The sequence below is a fragment of the Ovis canadensis genome, chromosome 3 (genome assembly GCF_042477335.2).
Source record: "Ovis canadensis isolate MfBH-ARS-UI-01 breed Bighorn chromosome 3, ARS-UI_OviCan_v2, whole genome shotgun sequence".
In the NCBI taxonomy this organism is placed as follows: Eukaryota; Metazoa; Chordata; class Mammalia; order Artiodactyla; family Bovidae; genus Ovis; species Ovis canadensis.
In genome coordinates, this window is record NC_091247.1 from 153338695 (window position 1) to 153358120 (window position 19426).

Genomic DNA, 19426 nt, shown 5'->3' on the forward strand with positions numbered 1-19426 from the left:
TGGACAGCAAAGCCTGGCATACTGCAGCCCATGGGAATGCAAAGAGTTGGACACAACTGAGCAACTGAACTGACTATATATATGTATATACTATATGTATGTGTGTGTGTGTCTATGTGCGTGTCTGTGCACACACACACACACCCCACATTTTTCTTTATCCATTCATCTATTGACAAACGCTTAGGTTGTTTCCACAATCTTGGATGTTGAAAATAATGCTGAGGTGAACAGGATGGAGCAGATATTTTTTTCAAGTTGGTGTTTTTGTTTATTCTGGAAAAATACCCAGAAGCAGAATTGCTGAATTGTATGGTAGTTTCATTTTTAAGTTTTTGAAGAATCTTGATACTGTTACCATACTGCTGCACCAATTTATATACACACCAACAATGCACAAGGGTTCTCTCTTGCCAACACTTTTTATTTCTTGTCTTATTGATGATAGCTATTCTGCCAAATATGAGGCAGTATCTCATTGTGGTTTTGATTCACATATCTCAGATAAATAGTGATGCTGTGCATCTTTTCATGTACTTGTTGCCCATGTGTACCATCTGTACTGAAATCAGATTGATTATATTATTTGCAGCCAAAGATGGAGAAGTTCTATACAGTCAGCAAAAACAAGACCAGGAGCTGATTGTCGCTCAGATCATGAACACCTTATTGCAAAAGTTAGACTTAAATGGAAGAAAGTAGGGAAAACCACTGGAATATTCAGATATGACCTAAATCAAATCCCTTAGGATTATACAGTGGGAGTGACAAATAGATTCAAGGAATTATATCTGATAGAATGCCTGAAGAACTATGGATGGAGGTTCATATCACTGTATAGGAGGTGATAATCAAAATTATCCCCAAGAAGAAGAAATGCAAAAAGGCAAAATGGTTGTCTGAGGAGGCCTTACAAATAGCTGAGAAAAGAAGAGAAGTAACAGGAAAAGGAAAAAGGAAAGATTTACCCATCTAAATACAGAGTTCCAAAGAATAGCAAGGAGAGATAAGAAAGCCTTCCTCAGTGATCAATCAAAGAAATAGAGGAAAACAGTAGAATGGGAAAGACTAGAGATCTCTTCAAGAAAATTAGAGATACCAAGGGAACATTTCATGCAAGATGGGCACATAAAGGACAGAAACAGTAGATATAATAGAAGCAGAAGATATTAAGAAGAGGTGACAAGAATGCACAGAAGAACTATACAAAAATGATTTTATTGACCCAGATAAACATGGTGGTGTGATCACATGGACATCCTGGAATGTGAAGTCAAGTGGGCCTTAGGAGGGATCACTATGAACAAAGCTAGTAGATGTGATGGAATTCCAGCTGAGCTATTTCAAATCCTGAAAGATGATGCTGTGAAAGTGCTACATTCAGTATGCCAGCAAATTTGAAAAACTCAGCAGTGGCCACAGGACTGGAAAAGGTCAGTTTTTATTCTAATCCCAAAGAAAGGCAATGCCAAAGAATGTTCAAACTACTGCACAATTGTGTTCAACTCAAACGCTAGTAAAGTAATGCTCAAAATTCTCCAAGCCAGGCTTCAGCAACACGTGAACTGTGAACCTGCAGATGTTCAAGATGAATTTAGGAAAGGCAGAAGAACCAGAGATCAGATTGCCAACATCTGTTGAATCATAGGAAAAGCAAGAGAATTCCAGAAAAAAAAACATCGACTTCACTAAAGTCTTTGTGTGAATCACAACAAACTGTGGAAAATTGGTAAAGAGATGGGAATACTAGACCACCTTACTTGCCTCCTGAGAAATCTGTATGCAAGTCAAGAAGCAACAGTTGAACCAGACATGGAACAATGGGCTGGTTCCAAATTGGGAAAGGAGTATGTCAAGGCTGTATAGTGTCACCTTGCTTATTTAACTTCTATGCAGAGTACATCATGTGAAATGCTGGACTGGATGAAGCACAAGCTGGAATCAATATTGCAGGGAGAAATGTCAATAATCTCAGATATGCAGATGATACCACCCTTATGGCTGAAAGTGAAGAGGAACTAAAGAGCCTCTTGATGAAGGTAAAAGAGGAGAGTGAAAAAGCTGGCTTAAAACTCAAATATTCAAAAAAAAAAAAAAGATCATGGTATCCAGTCCCATCACTTCATGTCAAATAATAGATGGAGAAACAATGAAACAGTGACAGGATTTATTTTCTTGGGTTCCGCAATCACTGCAGATTGTGACTGCAGCCATGAAATTAAAAGGCACGTGCTCCTTGGAAGAAAAGTTATGACCAACCTAGACAATATATTAAAAAGCAGAGACATTATTTGCTGACAAAGGTCCATCTATTCAAAACTATGATTTTTCTAGTAGTCATATATGGATGTGTGAGTTGGACGATAAAGAAAGCTGAGGACCAAAGAATTGATGCTTTTGAACTGTGATGTTGGAGATCCAACCAGTCCATCCTAAAAGTAACCAGTCCTAAATATTCACTGGAAGGACTGATACTGAAGCTGAAACTCCAATACTTTGGCCACCTGATGCAAAGAACTGACTCATTAAAAAGACCCTGATACTGGGAAAGACTGAAGGCAGGAGGAGATGGGGAAGACAGGATGAGATGGATAGATGGCATCACCAAATTGGACATGAGTTTGAACAAGCTCTGGGAGTTGGTGATGGACAGGGAAGCCTGGCATGCTGCAGGCCATGGGGTTGCAAAAAGTTGGACACACCTGAGCGGCTCAACTAACAAACTGACTGACCATCTGTCTTCTTTTGAAAAATGTCTCTTCTGATCCTCTGCTCATTTTTCATTCAGATTATTTTTTTGTTACTGAGTTGTATGTACAATGTATTGTTCTTGAACTATATTCAGCTCTAAAAGGTTTCATGTGAGCTTACATATATAATCCTCCTTTTTAATTTTTTTTTTAGAGACATCTTGGTTTCTTTTCCTTAAAGAAATTAGAGAACTACGGAATGCATTCTAGATAATACATTGAATTTCTGCAACTATAACCTAAAACCCTAAGTTAATATTTATCTTGCCTCACTTTTCAGGTGTGAAAATGAAACCAAATTCAAAACAGAAGAAGTATTTTGGGCTTACAATTTCTGCCCTACTCCATACTCCTGGACTGCACTTCTGGGCCTCATTTTATATCTTATTTTCTTCGCACCTGGTAAACAAAGACTCTGTTGTTGTTATTGTTATTTTAACTAAATTGTCTCTATTTAGAGGAGACAAGCTACTCTTTTAAATACCTTACACGCTACTTTACTGAAATTCTTCATTTTGTACTTCTCAGGAATGGGACCAATGCCTTGGACTGTAAATTCTGAAATATATCCCCTTTGGGCAAGAAGCACAGGAAATGCATGTTCATCTGGAATAAATTGGATTTTCAATGTTCTGGTGTCACTGACATTTTTACACACAGCAGAGTATCTTACATACTATGGTAAGAGAATATAGTTTCATTTTTATTTTATACTCTTGTTTTTAGATTTGCTATCATTCATGATTGAAAAACTAAATGGCTATATTTTTGCTATTATAAATATCTCTGTAAGGCTGTCTTATTCCCCAGAACCTTAGAAATGTTTCTGGGAAAAGATAAGAGGAACTGTCCTTAGCTTTCAGCCACCCACTTACACTTCAAACCCAGACATCTCCCAGCTATCCCTCAGTTGGAAGTCTTCACAACAAGCCCTTTAGTTTAATGGGAAAAAAAAGCATAAACAACAGAGAATTATAGAAAGATCCTGGAGTCTAGGGGTAATGCTTGAAAATGTCTCTTGGATGTCTTGGATGGATTGTATCCAAGAGTAGAATCAAAGTAGGGTCAAAGTAGCTCCCCCAAATGTTGTGTGCTGTGCCTTCCACTCCATCATATCTGCTGTTCAGACCGAAGTATGTCAGGATCCACTGAGACCAGCACTTACCACTGCTGAAACTATAAATGTAGCAGAGGTGTTCATGTAAAATGTAGAGAGGCCATAACTTGAAGAAAACAATCTTGAGAAGTGACTGAGTTAGGAAAACACTTTGGGAAGCTACTTCAGCTTTATCTTTACTAAAATGAAAAGGCATCTTTTTAGCAAGAGAATTTCCTTATTGTCTGTATGAGTTTATAGGTTGTGATTTGATTCTAAATGATGAAATAGGGGTTTTCATGCTAATCTCCTGAGCCTCTATGATTATATACTGAATGTCTATTGCTTAGAACCCCACCTCCCACCCCCCGTTCACCCGTCCCCCCTTCATGGATCACATATCCTGGGGAAGGGGCTTGCATGACTCAATGAAGGTATGAGCCATAATGTACAGGGCCACCCAAGTTGGATGGTTCATGGTGAAGAGTTCTTAGAAAATGTGGTCTACTAGAGGAGGAGATGGCAAACCACTCCAGTAACCTTCCCTGGAGTACCCCATGTACAGTAAGAAAAGGCAAAAAGATATGACATCAGAAGATGAGCCCACCAGGTCAGAAGGTGTCCAGTATTCTACTGGGGAAGAGCAGAGGACAATTACAAATAGCTCCAGAAAGAATGAAGAGGATGGGCCAAAGTGGAAACACTCAGTTGCAAATGTGTCTAGAGTGAAAGTAAAGTTTGACACTGTAAAGAACAATATTGCATAGGAACTTGGAATGTTAGATCCATGAATCAAGGTGAACTGGACATGGTCCAGAAGGAGATGGCAAGATTGAACATCAAAATCTTAGGAATCAGGGAACTAAAAGGGAAGAGAATGGGTGAATTTAACTCAGATGAGTATTATATCTGTTACTGTGGGCAAGAATCCTGTAGAAGAAATGGAGTAGCCCTCATAGTCAACAAAAGAGTCTGAAATGCAGTACTTGGGTTCAGGCTTAAAAAACAACTGAATGATCTTGGTTTCTTTCCAAGGCAAACCACTGAACCTCTGAGTAATCCAATCCAAGTCTGTGTCCCAACCACTGATGCCAAAGAAGCTGACGTTGATGCTAGTGGTAAAGAACCTGCCTGCCAATGCAAGAGACATAAGAGACTTGGGTTTGATCCCTGGGTCACAAAGATCCCCTGGAGGAGGAAGTGGCCACCCACTCCAGTATTCTTGCCTGGAAAATCCCATGGACAGTGGAGCCTGGCAGGCTATAGTCCATGCGGTTGTAAAGGGTTAGATATGACTGAAGCAACATAGCACGCACACATGCTTGCCCCAACCACTGAGGCCGAAGAAGCTGATGTTGATGGGTTCTATTAAGACCTACAAGACCTTCTAGAACTAACACCAAAAAAAATATGTCCTTTTCATCTTAGGGGATTGTAATTTAAAAGTAGGAAATCAAGAGATACCTGGAATAACAGGCAAATTTTGCCTTGGAGTACAAAGTGAAGTAGGACAAAGGCTAATTTGTTAAGAGAACACACTGATTACATATAGTGAACACCCTTTTCCAACAGAACAAGAGACAACTCTACAAATGGACATCACCAGATGGTCAGTAACTAAATCAAATTGATTATGGTCTTTGCAGCCAAAGATGGAGAAGCTCTATACAGTCAGCAAAAACAAGGCTGGGAGCTGACTGTGGCTCAGATCATGAACTCCTTGTTGCCAAATTCATACTCATGAAGAAAGTAGGGAAAACCAATAGGCCATTCTGGTTTGACCTAAATCAAATCCCTTATGATTTATACACTGGAAGTGATGAATATTTTTAGCGGATTAGATCTGGTAGAAGAACTATGGACAGAGGTCCGTAACCTTGTATAGGAGGTGTTGACCAAAACCATCTGAAAGGTAAAGGAATGCAAGAAGGCAAAGTGGCTGTCTAAGGAGGCTTTACAAATAGATAAGTAAAGAGAAGTGAAAGGCAAAGGAGAAAAGGAAAGATATATTCAACTGAATGCAGAGTTCCAGAGAATAGCAAGGAGAGATAAGAAGGCCTTAAATGAACATTGCAAGGAGATAGAGCAAAACAATAGAATGGGAAAGACTAGAGATTCTCATCAAGAAAATTGGAGATATCAAGGGAACATTTCATGAAAGAATGGGCACGATAAAGGACAGGAACATTAAGGACTTAAAAGAAGCAGAAGATATTAAGAAGAGGTGGCAGAAGTACAAAGAACTATACAAAAAAGTCTTAATGACCAGGATAAACTCTATGACTGGTCACTCACCTAGAGTGAGACAAACTGGAGTGTGAGGCAAGAGGGCTTAGGGAACATTACTAGGAACAAAGCTAGTGGAGGTGATGGAATTCCAGCTGAGCAATTTAAAATCATAAAGATGATGCTGTTAAAGTGCTGCACTCAGTATGTCAGCAAATTTGGAAAACTTAACAGTAGCCACAGGACCAGAAAATGTCAGTTTTCACTCCAGTCCCAAAGAAGGGTAGTGCAAAAGAATGTTCAAATTACCATACAATTGTGCTCCTTTTACATGCTAACAAGGTAATGCTCAAAATCCATTGAGCTAAGCGTCAGCAAATCATTGAGAACTTCCAGATGTACAAGCTGGGTTTCAAAGAGGCAGAGGAACCAGAGATCAAATTGCCAGCATTTGTTGGATCATGGAAAAAGCAAAGAAGTTCCAGAAAAACATCTACTTCTGCTTCATTGACTACGCTAAAGTCTTTGACTATGTGGATGACAACAAACTGCAGAAAATCCCTAGAGATGGGAATACCAGACCACCTTGCCTGTCTCTGAGAAGAGGTCAAGAAGTAACAATTAGAATTGGACATAGAACAACAAACTGGTTCAAATCTTTTGAAAAGAGTATTACAAGGCTGAATACTGTCACCCTGCTTATTTAACTTCTGTTCAGAGTACACCATGCAAAATGCACATGAATGAACATTGGGCTGGATGAAGCACAAGTTGGGGTCAAGATTGCTGGGAAAAATATTAACAACCTCAGATACGCAGATGATACTACCCTTATGGCAGAAAGCAAAGAGGAACTAAAGAGCCTCTTGATGAAGGTGAAAGAGGAGAGTGAAAAGACTGACTTGAAACTCAACATTCAAAAATCTAAGATCATAGCATCCAGTCCCATCACTTCATGGCAAATAGAAGGGGGAAAAGTGGAAGCAGTGACGGATTTTATTTTCTTGGGCTCCAAAATCACTGGGGATGGTGACTGCAGTCATGAAATTCAGATGCTTGACCCTGGAAGGAAAGCTATGATGAACCTAGACAGCTTATTAAAGAGACCTCACTTTGCCAACAAAGGTCCATATAGTCAAAGCCATGATTTTTCCAGTAATCATGTATGGATATGAGAGTTGGACCATAAGGAAGACTGAGTGATGAAAAATTGATGCTTTCGAATTGTGATGGTGGAGAAGAGTCTTGAGAGTCCCTTGGATTTCAAGAGATCAAACCAGTCAATGCTAAAGGAAATCAACCCTGAATATTCATTGGAAGGACTGATGCTAAAGCTGAAGCTCCAGTACGTTGGCCACCTGATGCAAAGAGCCAACTCATTGAAGAAGATGCTGATGTGGGGAAAGATTGAAGGCAAATGAGGAAAGGCGCAGCAGAGCATGAGATTATTAGATAGCATCACTGACTCAGTGGACATGAATTCACGCAAACTGTGGGGGATGTTGGAGAACCGAGGAGCCTGATGTGTTACAGTCCCTGAGGTCCCTAGTCGGACAGGAGTTAGCAACTGGACAACAAGTGCTTAGACCACTCTCAGATCCTCTCCCCCATTCCTCACTGCACCTCACCTCATCCCATATTCTGGCTACTTATAATTTCTTTTTGTAAGAACAAACTTATTTGTCTGTTCCTCTATCTACCCTCTCACTGCTGGACCTTGACTTTAGGCCAGGATTATACTTTATTCACCAATATATTCCCCATGCCTTCCAGGGAATCCTATTAAGCACTCAGAAGTGTTTGTCAAATGAATAAATACATAGTTGAACTTTTAAATGAATGATGAATATGTGGAAACATCATATGACTCTTCCTCCTCTCTTATGAACATTATGATTTGCTCTTTAGTTTTATTTAAAACTATTTCTCTGATGCTTTTGTTTTTCTAATCTTTATGAAACTCCTCTCTCTCCCAAACACAATTTAAAACATTTAGAAATATTTATTTTCTTGGAAAGGAAAGGCACTGGGCATTTTAAACTGGATGTATATTTAGTATGTTCAGCTTTATCCCATTTGGCAATTAGAATGTTTTACATAAATTTGTAAGCTTATCTTCCTAACAGCATATATATAAACACAATAAATATTTACCCATATTTTCTGATCCTGGAGAATACTGAAATATTTAAATATGGACTTATTTCTTGAGAAAGCATTTTTAATAGAAAGTCATAGACAAAATAATAAAAGTCTACATGGTAAGACTTTTGATAGCAAAGCTCCTCTTCTTGAATCAGTTCTGTTAGGAAAACATGAGGCCACAGAAGTAAAATTTAAATAGGGCATAGCCAGGCTTCTTTCAAAAATATCTCAGTAGAAGAAGCTTTTTGTTTCTCATTAAGCCAGACTTCTTTCTTGTCAGCACACTCTCCATTAGGTTTTCACTAGGGGAACAATATCTCAGCTCAGGTTAGAGTTTTTCTGTTTATTGCTCTATATTTTAACCTAGAGGTTACTGATTGATGTAAGCTATATGTTTATACTCCTGACAACAAATAGGCACCATAATGATGTATTTCTCTGGAAATATTCATGTCTTACTTTTTTATTGTTTCATAAGACCTCAAGTCTTGATTCCTTACTAAACTATACTGCCTAGAAGGGCCTGGGCCCCATTCAGTATTATTAGTAAAAATTATCATTAAAATGTCACCAGTATATCACTTTATTTATAGCACATGTGACTAAATAGATCCCTTGTTGAGCATTATTAAAGTGTCTGTTTTGAATCTTTAATTCTTCATTTTGTATAATTCAATTAAATATCTATTTTAATCTGAAGCTTAATATAAGGACTCTAATAAGATTTATTTCCTTTAGAATAAAATTGCACTGTTAACAATCCTAACAGATTTGCTACAGACATCTTTTTCATTTTCATCCTAAAGGGACATTATTAAGAAAATGAGTTACATAATTGACTTGCCCGTTACACAAGGCAGGTAACAGCCTCCCAGGCCTGCCTGCACTTCTGTTGGCTTAACCACAGGTCGCACCAGTGAAGCCTGTATACATAGTTGTAGCATTTGCTGTCTTTAGATTATTCAGATTTTTATAGCTGTATCTTGCTTTTTAATAGAATTTTCTTTATGTTCTTTAGCTTTGGGAATCTTGTTCACACACACACAAGAAATTGTATGGCTTTCAAGAATGTTAGTAATCCATCTAATTGCTTTTAACTGTAAGAGTTTACTATGAAAAGATTTGATTTGTTACTTCCAATCATGCCACTGTACTTAATTTGTGAAAGATGATGAATATTTTCTAAATATTATACTTTATAAAGGCAGACTATATTTACTCCATTAGATATTTTAGAGGTTAGCATCCCAGTTTAGTCTAAAATGTTTTATCATCTGCACCTATTGTTTTCTTACCTCCACAATTTTGCTTATCTGTATTCAGAATACAAGACTTCACCTGTCATTTTTTTTCCTCAAAATTCCACATCCTCTAAGAGCCAGCTTGTCATAGCACCCCTTAGATGAAAACATTCTTGATTTATTAGCCATGCTAGTCACTATTCTTCCCTAGTCATTTAGTGTAACTTGATAATGTCTATCACTTTTTTGGGCAACTAACATCCAAAATTCTTTCTAGTCTTTGCAGTTTATAGCAAGGAAGGATTTATTTTCCCTGTCAGATCAGGAAACTAAAATCAAGACAATTCAAGAAACTATTCAAGGATTCAGCCTGTGTAACTTTTTGACTTTCAGACCCACAGTGTCTACAGAGCCTTCCTCTCACTGTAGCACTCTGATATGCATGCCAGGTGACCTATTATTTTTTTTTTTAATCAAGTATGATGTAAAAATATATAACTTGTAGTATAATATAGACCAAACTGAAATGAAGTAAAGGAGCCTTGTATTTGTAAATGGAATTTTATTTTTATTAAAGAAAAAATTTTATTTATATGGGTCCAGCTCCTTAAGAATTATATAGCTTCTGATGATTTAAGCCAATAAATTATGTCTTGATTTATATATAAATCAATCATTTTATATATATGTTTTAATATCTCATAGTTTACCTCTGCTTCCCTTTTATTTTCTCATGGCTGTTCATTCAACAGAGCAGATTCTTTGGGGTAGCCAGTTCAGCAGCATTTTCCTCTATAGTTTTACTTGAGTCTTCCCAAGAAGTGTTTCTATAGATAGTACTGAAATGGTTACTTCTAGGCCTGTCTTAAAGAAAATAGTTTTAATAATGTCTTTCCACATTCTGTAGTGACAACAAACTAAAATATTTTTCAGTTCTTTAACTGCTGTACTTTTCGGCTTCAAGCTTGACTTTCAAATATATAGTCATGGTGTCTGGTTTAGGCCTTTATTTCAAATCTCCTACCCAATGTATTCCATCTGGCCGTCAACAAGAGAATATTCATTCTCTAAACTCTTCAATGAATCAGCACTGTGCTAGGAACCCAGAGACAAGCCATAGACTCTAGGCTTGAGGAGACCACTTTTGCTGGTCTCCTCCTCAAGCATACCATTACCACCTCTCCTATACCTGGTCCTACTGGGCTGTAAAACTTACAGAATTACAATTTAAACCATAAATTTAAATAGGAACTGATAAATCATCTTATTTTACTTAATGAGGAAACTGAGGTCCAAGGAGGAGGTTAAATGACTATCTAGAATTCACATGTTGTTTTTGTTGCTAAGTTGCTCAGTCGTGTCTGACTCTTTGTGACCTCACGGACTGCAGCATGCCAGGCTTCCCTGCCCTTCACCACCTCCCAGAACATGCTCAAACTCATGTCCATTGTGTAGGTGATGCCATCCAATCATCTCATCTTCTGTCATCCCCTTCTCCTCCTGCCTTTTATCTTTCCCAACATCAGGGTCTTTTCCAATGAGTCATCTCTTTGCATCAGGTGGTCAAACCATTGGAGTTACAGCTTCAGCATTAGTCCTTCCAATAAATATTCAGGGTTGATTGCCTTTAGGATTGACTGATTTGATCTCAAGAGTCTTATCCAACACCACAGTTCAAAAGCATCAATTCTTTGGCACTCAGCCTTCTATATGGTCCAACTCTCACATCCATACATGACTACTGGAAAAACCATAGCTTTGACTAGATGAACCTTTGTCAACAGATTAGTGTCTCTGCTTTTTAATATGCTGTCTAGGTTGGTCATAGTTTCTCTTCCAAGAAGCAAGCATCTTTTAATTTCATGGATTCAGTCACCACCTGCAGTGATTTTGGAGCCCATGAAAGTAAAGTCTGTCACTGTTTCCATTGTTTCCCCATCTATTTGCCATGAAGTGATGGGACCGGATGCCATGATCTTAGTTTCTTGAATGTTAAGTTTGAAGCTAGCTTTTTCACTCTCCTCTTTCACCTTAATCAAGAAGGTGTTAGTTCTAGAAGGTCTTGTAGATCTACACAGAACCATTCAACTTCAGCTCCTTCAGCATTTGTGCTTGGGGCATAGACTTGGATTAATGTGATATTGAATGGTTTGTCTTGGAAAGGAACTGAGATCATTCTATTGTGTTTGAGATTGCATCCAAGTACTGCAGATGACACCACCCTTATGGCAGAAAGTGAAGAGGAACTGAAAAGCCTCTTGATGAAAGTGAAAGAGGAGAGCGAAAAAGTTGGCTTAAAGCTCAACATTCAGAAAACAAAGATCATGGCATCCGGTCCCATCACTTCATGGGAAATAGATGGGGAAACAGTAGAAACAGTGTCAGACTTTATTTTGGGGGGCTCCAAAATCACTGCAGATGGTGACTGCAGCCATGAAATTAAAAGACGCTTACTCCTTGGAAGAAAAGTTATGACCAACCTAGATAGTATATTCAGAAGCAGAGACATTACTTTGCCGACTAAGGTCCATCTAGTCAAGGCTATGGTTTTTCCTGTGGTCATGTATGGATGTGAGAGTTGGACTGTGAAGAAGGCTGAGTGCCGAAGAATTGATGCTTTTGAACTGTGGTATTGGAGAAGACTCTTGAGAGTCCCTTGGACTACAAGGAGATCCAACCAGTCCATTCTGAAGGAGATCAACCCTGGGATTTCTTTTGAAGGAATGATGCTAAAAGCTGAAGCTCCAGTAGTTTGGCCACCTCATGCAGAGTTGACTCATTGGAAAAGACTCTGATGCTGGGAGGGATTGGGGGCAGGAGGAGAAGGGGACAACCGAGGATGAGATGGCTGGATGGCATCACGGACTCGATGGACGTGAGTCTGAGTGAACTCCGGGAGATGGTGATGGACAGGGAGGCCTGGTATGCTGGGATTCATGGGGTTGCAAAGAGTCGGACACGACTGGGTGACTGAACTGAACTGAACTGCATTTCAGACTCTCTTGTTGACCGTGATGGCTACTCCATTTCTTCTAAGGGATTCTTGCCCATAGTAGTAGATATAATAATCATCTGAATTAAATCCACTCATTCCTGTCCATTTTAGTTCACTGATTCCTATAATGTCAGTGTTTACTCTTGCCATCTCCTGTTTGACCACTTCCAATTTGCCTTTATTCATGGACCTAACATTCCAAGTTCCTATGCAACATTGCTCTTTACAGCATCAGAATTTACTTTCACCACCTGATACATCTACAACTGTGTATTGTTTCCCCTTTCACTCAGCCTCTTTATTTCTTCTGGAGCCATTTCTCAACTTTCTCCAGTAGCATACTGGACAGCTACTGAGTTCATCTTTCATTGTCATACCTTTCGTCTTTTCATACTGTTCATGGGGTTCTTTAAGGCAAGAATACTGAAGTGGTTTGTGATTCCCTTTTCCAGTGGACCACATTTTGTCAGAACTCTCCACCATGACCCATTCATCTTGGGTGGCCCTATACAGCATGATACATAGTTTCATTAAGTTAGAATGTAACCCACCAGGTTCCTCTGTCCATCGAGTTTTCCTGGCAAGAATACTGGAGCAATGTGCCATTTCCTCCTCCAGACCTGACCCAGGGTCTGAACCCACGTCTTGCTTCTCCTCCATTGGCAGGAGGATTCTTTACCACTGAGAAGCCCCAAGTGCTATGGACACACATACAAAAATGGACTGTAGGAGCCTCAGAGAAGGAATGGGACACTAGTTAGGAGACTCTTACAGTACTGCAGGTAAAGAGGAAGGCTTTTAAATCAGAGATGTCTAGAAATGGTAAAAAGTGGTCATCTTTGGATTGTATGTGAAGGTAGATCTAACAGGATTTTCTAAGAGTGGACATTGGGTGGGAGAGTAAGAGAAAACTCTGTTGACTCCTAAACTTTGAGCTTTGATTCAAGAAATCAGCAGTGTCATCACTGAATGTGGTTCTGGAAACACTACACTCAAGATAAATGAGAAGAAAATTTCTTCCTGAAAGTGCCTCCAGTCTAGTGGCTAACACAAATATATTCACATAATTATAATGCTACTTTGTTGTTATATACCACTTTGCCTCAGAAAAGTGTTGTCAAAGCACAATTCTAACTAGGGAAGTGAGGACAGATTTCAAAGCAGAAGTTATTCTGAGCCTGGGCTATCATTCTTCTTGAGTTTGGTATTATATAACTTGAATTTAGAAAGATAAACTGTATTATATTCACATAATTAAAACAATTAGAGTAAACCAAATAAACCAAGCTGTAAGCAAATTTTTGGTTCCATTTCAAACCACAGTCATGCATTATTAGCCAGAAACAGAAGTTAAAATCAAGTCCCCTTTCCAATGTAAGCCTTTACATATATAGTATTTTCCATTGCAGGAGCCTTTTTCCTTTATGCTGGATTCGCTTCGATGGGTCTCCTTTTCATCTACGGCTGTCTTCCTGAGACAAAAGGGAAAAAATTAGAGGAAATTGAATCACTCTTTGACAACAGGCTATGTACATGTGGTGCTTCAGATTCTGATGAAGGGAGATATATTGAATATATTCGGGTAAAGGGAAGTAACTACCATCTTTCTGACAACGATGCTTCTGATGTGGAATAATTATCAGCTGCTTATATATTTAGTCATTTAAACAAACTTGGGAGAGAAGAACAGCAATTGGTGACCTCACTGCCCGGCTTTTAATCTGGTTCTTTCCACAGTCTAGTTTTGAATGACTTCATATCCTAGAATATTTGATTCCAAGGAAGATACCATCACAATGACATTTTTTTCACATACAGAGATGTAAAAAATTTACAGAGATTTTAAACTAATAATTATTGAACCAATGTGTGTAATTCCTTCCTGAGATAGTTTAAAATGAATATTGTACCCAGTGACTTCAGTGATATCCTTTTTTCCTAAGACTATATGTAATTATTAGTGGCAATTGAGTCAGTGCTAATCCAGCAAAATCATATATGTATGATATACTTATGACAAAGGATGCTAAAATATGGTCCAAAGGTATTTTCTGTCAAAGCACAGTCTGTTGGCCCTAATTTTTCCTAAGGATGAGGCACTTATCTGTGATCAGCTATTAGAAAAAAATTCCATTTAAGCTTTCATCAACAAATTCAAAAGTGTCTCCTACAAGGGCACAGCTGTCCTATATCCTTTGTATTCTACATTTTCGTTTCTCTCTCCAATTCAAATCTTGAAAATTCTTCAGCAGCTGACTCTGTACAGAATCTTTTGAACATTATAAAAAGCAGGTCTTTTTAGGTTTATTTTCCTACATATTTTTTGCATCAGTTAAGAAGTATACATTTGCACAGATTAGCTAGCAAGTTTTGATAAGTATATTTTATTGCTAGAAAGAAAGAAAAGATTTTTATGGACCTTAAAGATTTTTAACCCTGAGTTAGTCACTTAAGTGTGCAGCTGTAAACACAAAATAGCACTAGATCTTCAACTGTATTTCAGGGTCAGTTTTTGTTCAAGCGAAAATCCCCTGTATTCACAACTTCACTCATCAACTCTGGATTCCTACTATTTGTGCCTTCATTTGTGTTACATAAATAGCTTCTAGCAGACTATTTTTCCCCTCTTTTAATCAAATAATTTCTGAAACAAGGAAGGAAGGAAGAAAATCAGCAACAGAAATAACCCTGCTGTTATTTATGTTTGTTTAATTAAGTAATGAGACTTCTATTTTTATTAGCTTTTTATTAACTTTTCCTAAGGGAATTGTCACATTTTATTACATAATGGTACTTGTCTTTTTTTTTTCCTTTTTGAATCTAAGAGTATAAACTGGTTTTTATGTTGCACACTTTCTCATTTTCTCTGACATTCTCTTAAAAATAGATACATAGATTTGTCTGTGGGTGTATCCTTTTTCTCATGCTTGACTTGGATTTTTTTCCTTCTCGTCTAAAACCTGGGATTTTCCATTGGAACAGATTAATGGTTCTCATATGTGTCTTTAAGAAATATTGAGTTACTATATTTCTGCAGTATTTTTTCAAAGTATTCATTAGTTTCTATGCTCATTCATCAGTGAATTCCAATTTTTGCTCATATATTAAGAACTACATAGTATGTACAAAATCACTCACAAAATTACTTAGTTCCAGTGAAAATATGAATGCGTCTTCTGAGGTCAGTTAAAAGTGCAAACATTTGATGCATTTTAACGTGTCTCTAAACATCTAATAACGTATTCTTTGGAGTGAAAGAATGACTCTAAATTCAGTGTATTTCTGCCAGCCTCCAAGATGGTTTGGTCTCTCTCAAAGTCTGGCTTTAAGAATGTCATAAGAACATTATGACAATTATGACAACTGAGAATGTAGCCAAAGAGGTTCATTCTCTAAAGTTAAAAATCCTTCCACCAAAAAAGAGTTTTCTCCCTTTGATCGTTTCATGTAATTAAACAAATATATATTTTTGAGAGCTTTTTTCCTTGACTTAGGTGCTCTGACAATTGATTTCTAAAGGGATATTAATTTTGCTTTTCCCCAGAAAAGCAGATGTGCTTTAACAGAGAAAGTTATTATTCTATTGATATTTCTTACCCCATTAGAAATTTCTTGTTTGTATAATATTTCACACAGGTAAAATGAAATGGGAAATGAACTATTGTATGATAAAATCAGAATATAATGTGAAGAAAAAGTATTTAAACCCATAAAGTGATCTGTTTAGAAGTTTGTTTTCCTGATTTATCTAAATAATTCCCACAATTATTCTGTTTATTGTATACATGGCCTTAACTATATGCTTATACTCAGCTGAGCTGAATGCACAGTAACTTTATTAAAGAAGCAACTGAGCTCATTATTTCCTATAGCAGAACATGGCCTGTTCTCTCTGACATAAGTAAATAGTGTTTTCAGCATTATATCCATAAATGCACATAATAGGGAAAAATAGCCACAGTTCTTGTCTTCTATTCTCAATTCCTTCTATAAAGGACTACTAGTTATTTATATAGTGATAAAGATAATATTCCATATCTTTGAAGTACAAGACAGAGAGGCACGGTATAGGAATTATTTATAATTTTTTAATGACAACTACTTGAAAAGGAACCTTATAAAATTAGGGTATTATTTTTAGATTCAGTGAACATTTATAGTATATTAAAAACTAAGTATTTGAATTTTGCAGGTTTTTTAATAATATGCACCTTCTAAGTTATCAGCATCTTTGGCTACCACTGTCAACTTGAAAACATTCCATTTGAAATATCATCAAATATATATTTATAGGAAAATTTATATATGGTATGATTTGTTCTATCATATTAAAACACATTAAGCATCACACTGTTAGCTGAAATGTTTCCTTCTAAACATGCTACAAATTTAGTAGAAGTTTATTGTGATTTAGGAAAATATAGGGAAGATGATCATAACCTCTATTGAGGCCTAGCTGGATGGCTGGTAAGATATGCACTAGACTTAAGAGAGTATAACATTTCATTTGCATCTGAACATATAGGGCCAAATGTTAAAATCAGATAGATTTTAAAGATTAGGTATTAATATTTTTCTTAAATATAAAATTCCTAATAATTTTGATTGTTGCACCTTAGTCAATAATTACCCAAAACATGATTTTAATGTATATATAAAAGATCTAAACTAAAATTAGATTTAAAAGGTATTATTTCCATTTGAAATTTTATCACCAGTAATACGCAGTAGTTAGTTCCCAGATGGAAAATGCTGAGAGTAGTGTTATCAAGTACTTTTCATATTTTCATTTTACCACTGAACCATTTTAGTGTGTAAGAGTCTAAATATTATTTCTTAAGTTATTCACTCTAAAGTGGGAAATTGTTAAATTAGAGAATTTAGAAACTGTTTACTATAATTTCAAAATCAGTTATCCAGAGGAAGAATTAACAGGGAAAAATATAAGTTGACAATTTATCCTTTTGCCTTTATATCAGAAGTAGAATTGAAATGCATTCTAATACTCCATAGATCTTGGGGGAAGGGTATTCTATAAAATATTCTTCATGGCATCTAAGAAAATCTCACTAGCCTCATTAACTTAATGACACTAATATATTTTATAAATGCTATAAAACAATAAGAAGGGTGGGAGGATTCTTTTGACTTTCATCAATAATTAAGAACAATAAAATTAATAAGGTGTTTTATTATAATTAATTTATTTTACTATTCTCCTAGTTATGAAATCACAAATTACACTAAGCACCTAACAACATCTATATAGTTGTTTTATCAGTTTTAAGTTGCCACATTCAGATCTTTTCAGTAACTACAAATAAAAGAACGATATACTATGCCAGAAGCAGAGAATTCATAATATGTACATTATACCAAAATGTATTGAGTTTTGGATAAATTTTACAACTTATGTGTAGCTTCTGCCTATTGAGAGACTCAGAATTGTTCTCTGGATTAATTTTAGCATCCTGTTTTCTGTCACTTTCTGTTTTCTTAGCCTTATGTACAATAATGTTAACCTAGTTTGATGAAGTGATCCAGTTTATAGCAGCATATCAATTTCAGTATCTTCAGTCCTTCCGGGTGAGCAATATTGCTGCTATTTTCTAGAAACAGAAATCATTTTAAAATGCCAACAGCTAACTGCTCCCAACTCTCTTAAAGATCATCTCTTAGAGAAGGAGATTTTTGTGTGCCAGTAATCATCAGAGAGAGATTTTGTAAGTGTTAATGATGTTCAGAAATACATGAAAGAATTTTATCTTATAATTTTCTTGTGAGTGTAAAACAATACAATTCTCATAAGTCTTCACTTTATATGTATAAAACAGAGTCTGTTACACTTGAGTGATTTGGTCTGTGGAATGTTAAATATCTATTTTCATTTAGCAGCAATATTCAGCTTTTGATTTTAGACAGTTAAGCCCATGCATTTGATTTTATCATATCAATATAATGAGAAAAAAAAAACATAGCTTACAAGTACTAAAAATTAGAAACCACAAATATTTTGCAAAATTTTAGCAAATTTATCATTATTCCATCTCATTTGAAGGTTAAAAAATGAGACTCAGCTCTCGCCAAAGTAGAAATGTATGTTCTACATGTCCAAATTGGTTTCTAACAGCTTTTGGACTATATTTCACTTGATGTTATAGTATCTTTTATTTGTACTAACTGTTCAAATTTCTATTTAAAAGCTCTGATATACATCTAGATTAAATCGAAACACAGTTTTGTGCTTTTAAAATATGTTTTCAAAATGTATATTTTAATTTCCAAGAGTGCATGTCATATCGTGTTTAATTCATGTCTTAACAAATCCAATATAAATATTTATTCCTACATGTGACATGAGATATCTCTTAAAAATTTGAATATGTATCATTTCCTTCAAAGTCATTCTAGCTATAGTTGTATCAAAGTATTGTATATTTTATGGAGATTTAATGATGTATATGTAAATGTTTTTTAAGTTATTTTATTGAAGTTCAATCTTTACATAAAATTAAATCTTTTTTTTAAAGTGTCAGTGCCAGAACTGTAAATGAAAATAATCAAATAAAAGTTAAGACAATTCACTACTCATTTATCTTCCTTGTAGGTTTATGTTTTAACCAATTATCTTCTTTGGATTTTAGAATCTAGGTTACATAGTAAAAGCATCTAAAAAGATCACCTATATCTGTATATTTATGCAATGCTATTCATTTTAATGATATTTTAACTTTAAAAATATTTTAATACCTAAAAATTATTGCAAGGAATTATTCTGAATAGTAAATATAAAGCTCTGAAATGAAGTACTCAGAAATCTTTGAAGAAATTTCTTACTGTTGTCAGAACCAGACGTTGACATGAACCATTGTGTCAGATTGACAAAAATTATTTGAGGTTGTTGCTTTACAAGTGAAAAAATACCTACTGGATGACCAGTTGACAGTTCTTTTTGGAATTATGTATGCCATTC

General features: G+C 36.1%; 1 protein-coding gene across 1 annotated transcript in view; it reads left to right on the forward strand.

The window, feature by feature from the left end:
* SLC2A13 (solute carrier family 2 member 13) overlaps positions 1–16327 on the forward strand; it is a 515435-nt gene extending 499108 nt beyond the window's left edge. Inside the window, exons 8-10 of the mRNA XM_069584615.1 lie at positions 3031–3152; positions 3279–3431; positions 13863–16327. Coding sequence (XP_069440716.1) covers positions 3031–3152; positions 3279–3431; positions 13863–14089 — 502 coding nt within the window. The 3' untranslated portion in view covers positions 14090–16327. The remainder of the gene's footprint in view (positions 1–3030; positions 3153–3278; positions 3432–13862) is intronic.
* The last annotated feature ends 3099 nt before the right edge of the window (positions 16328–19426 follow it).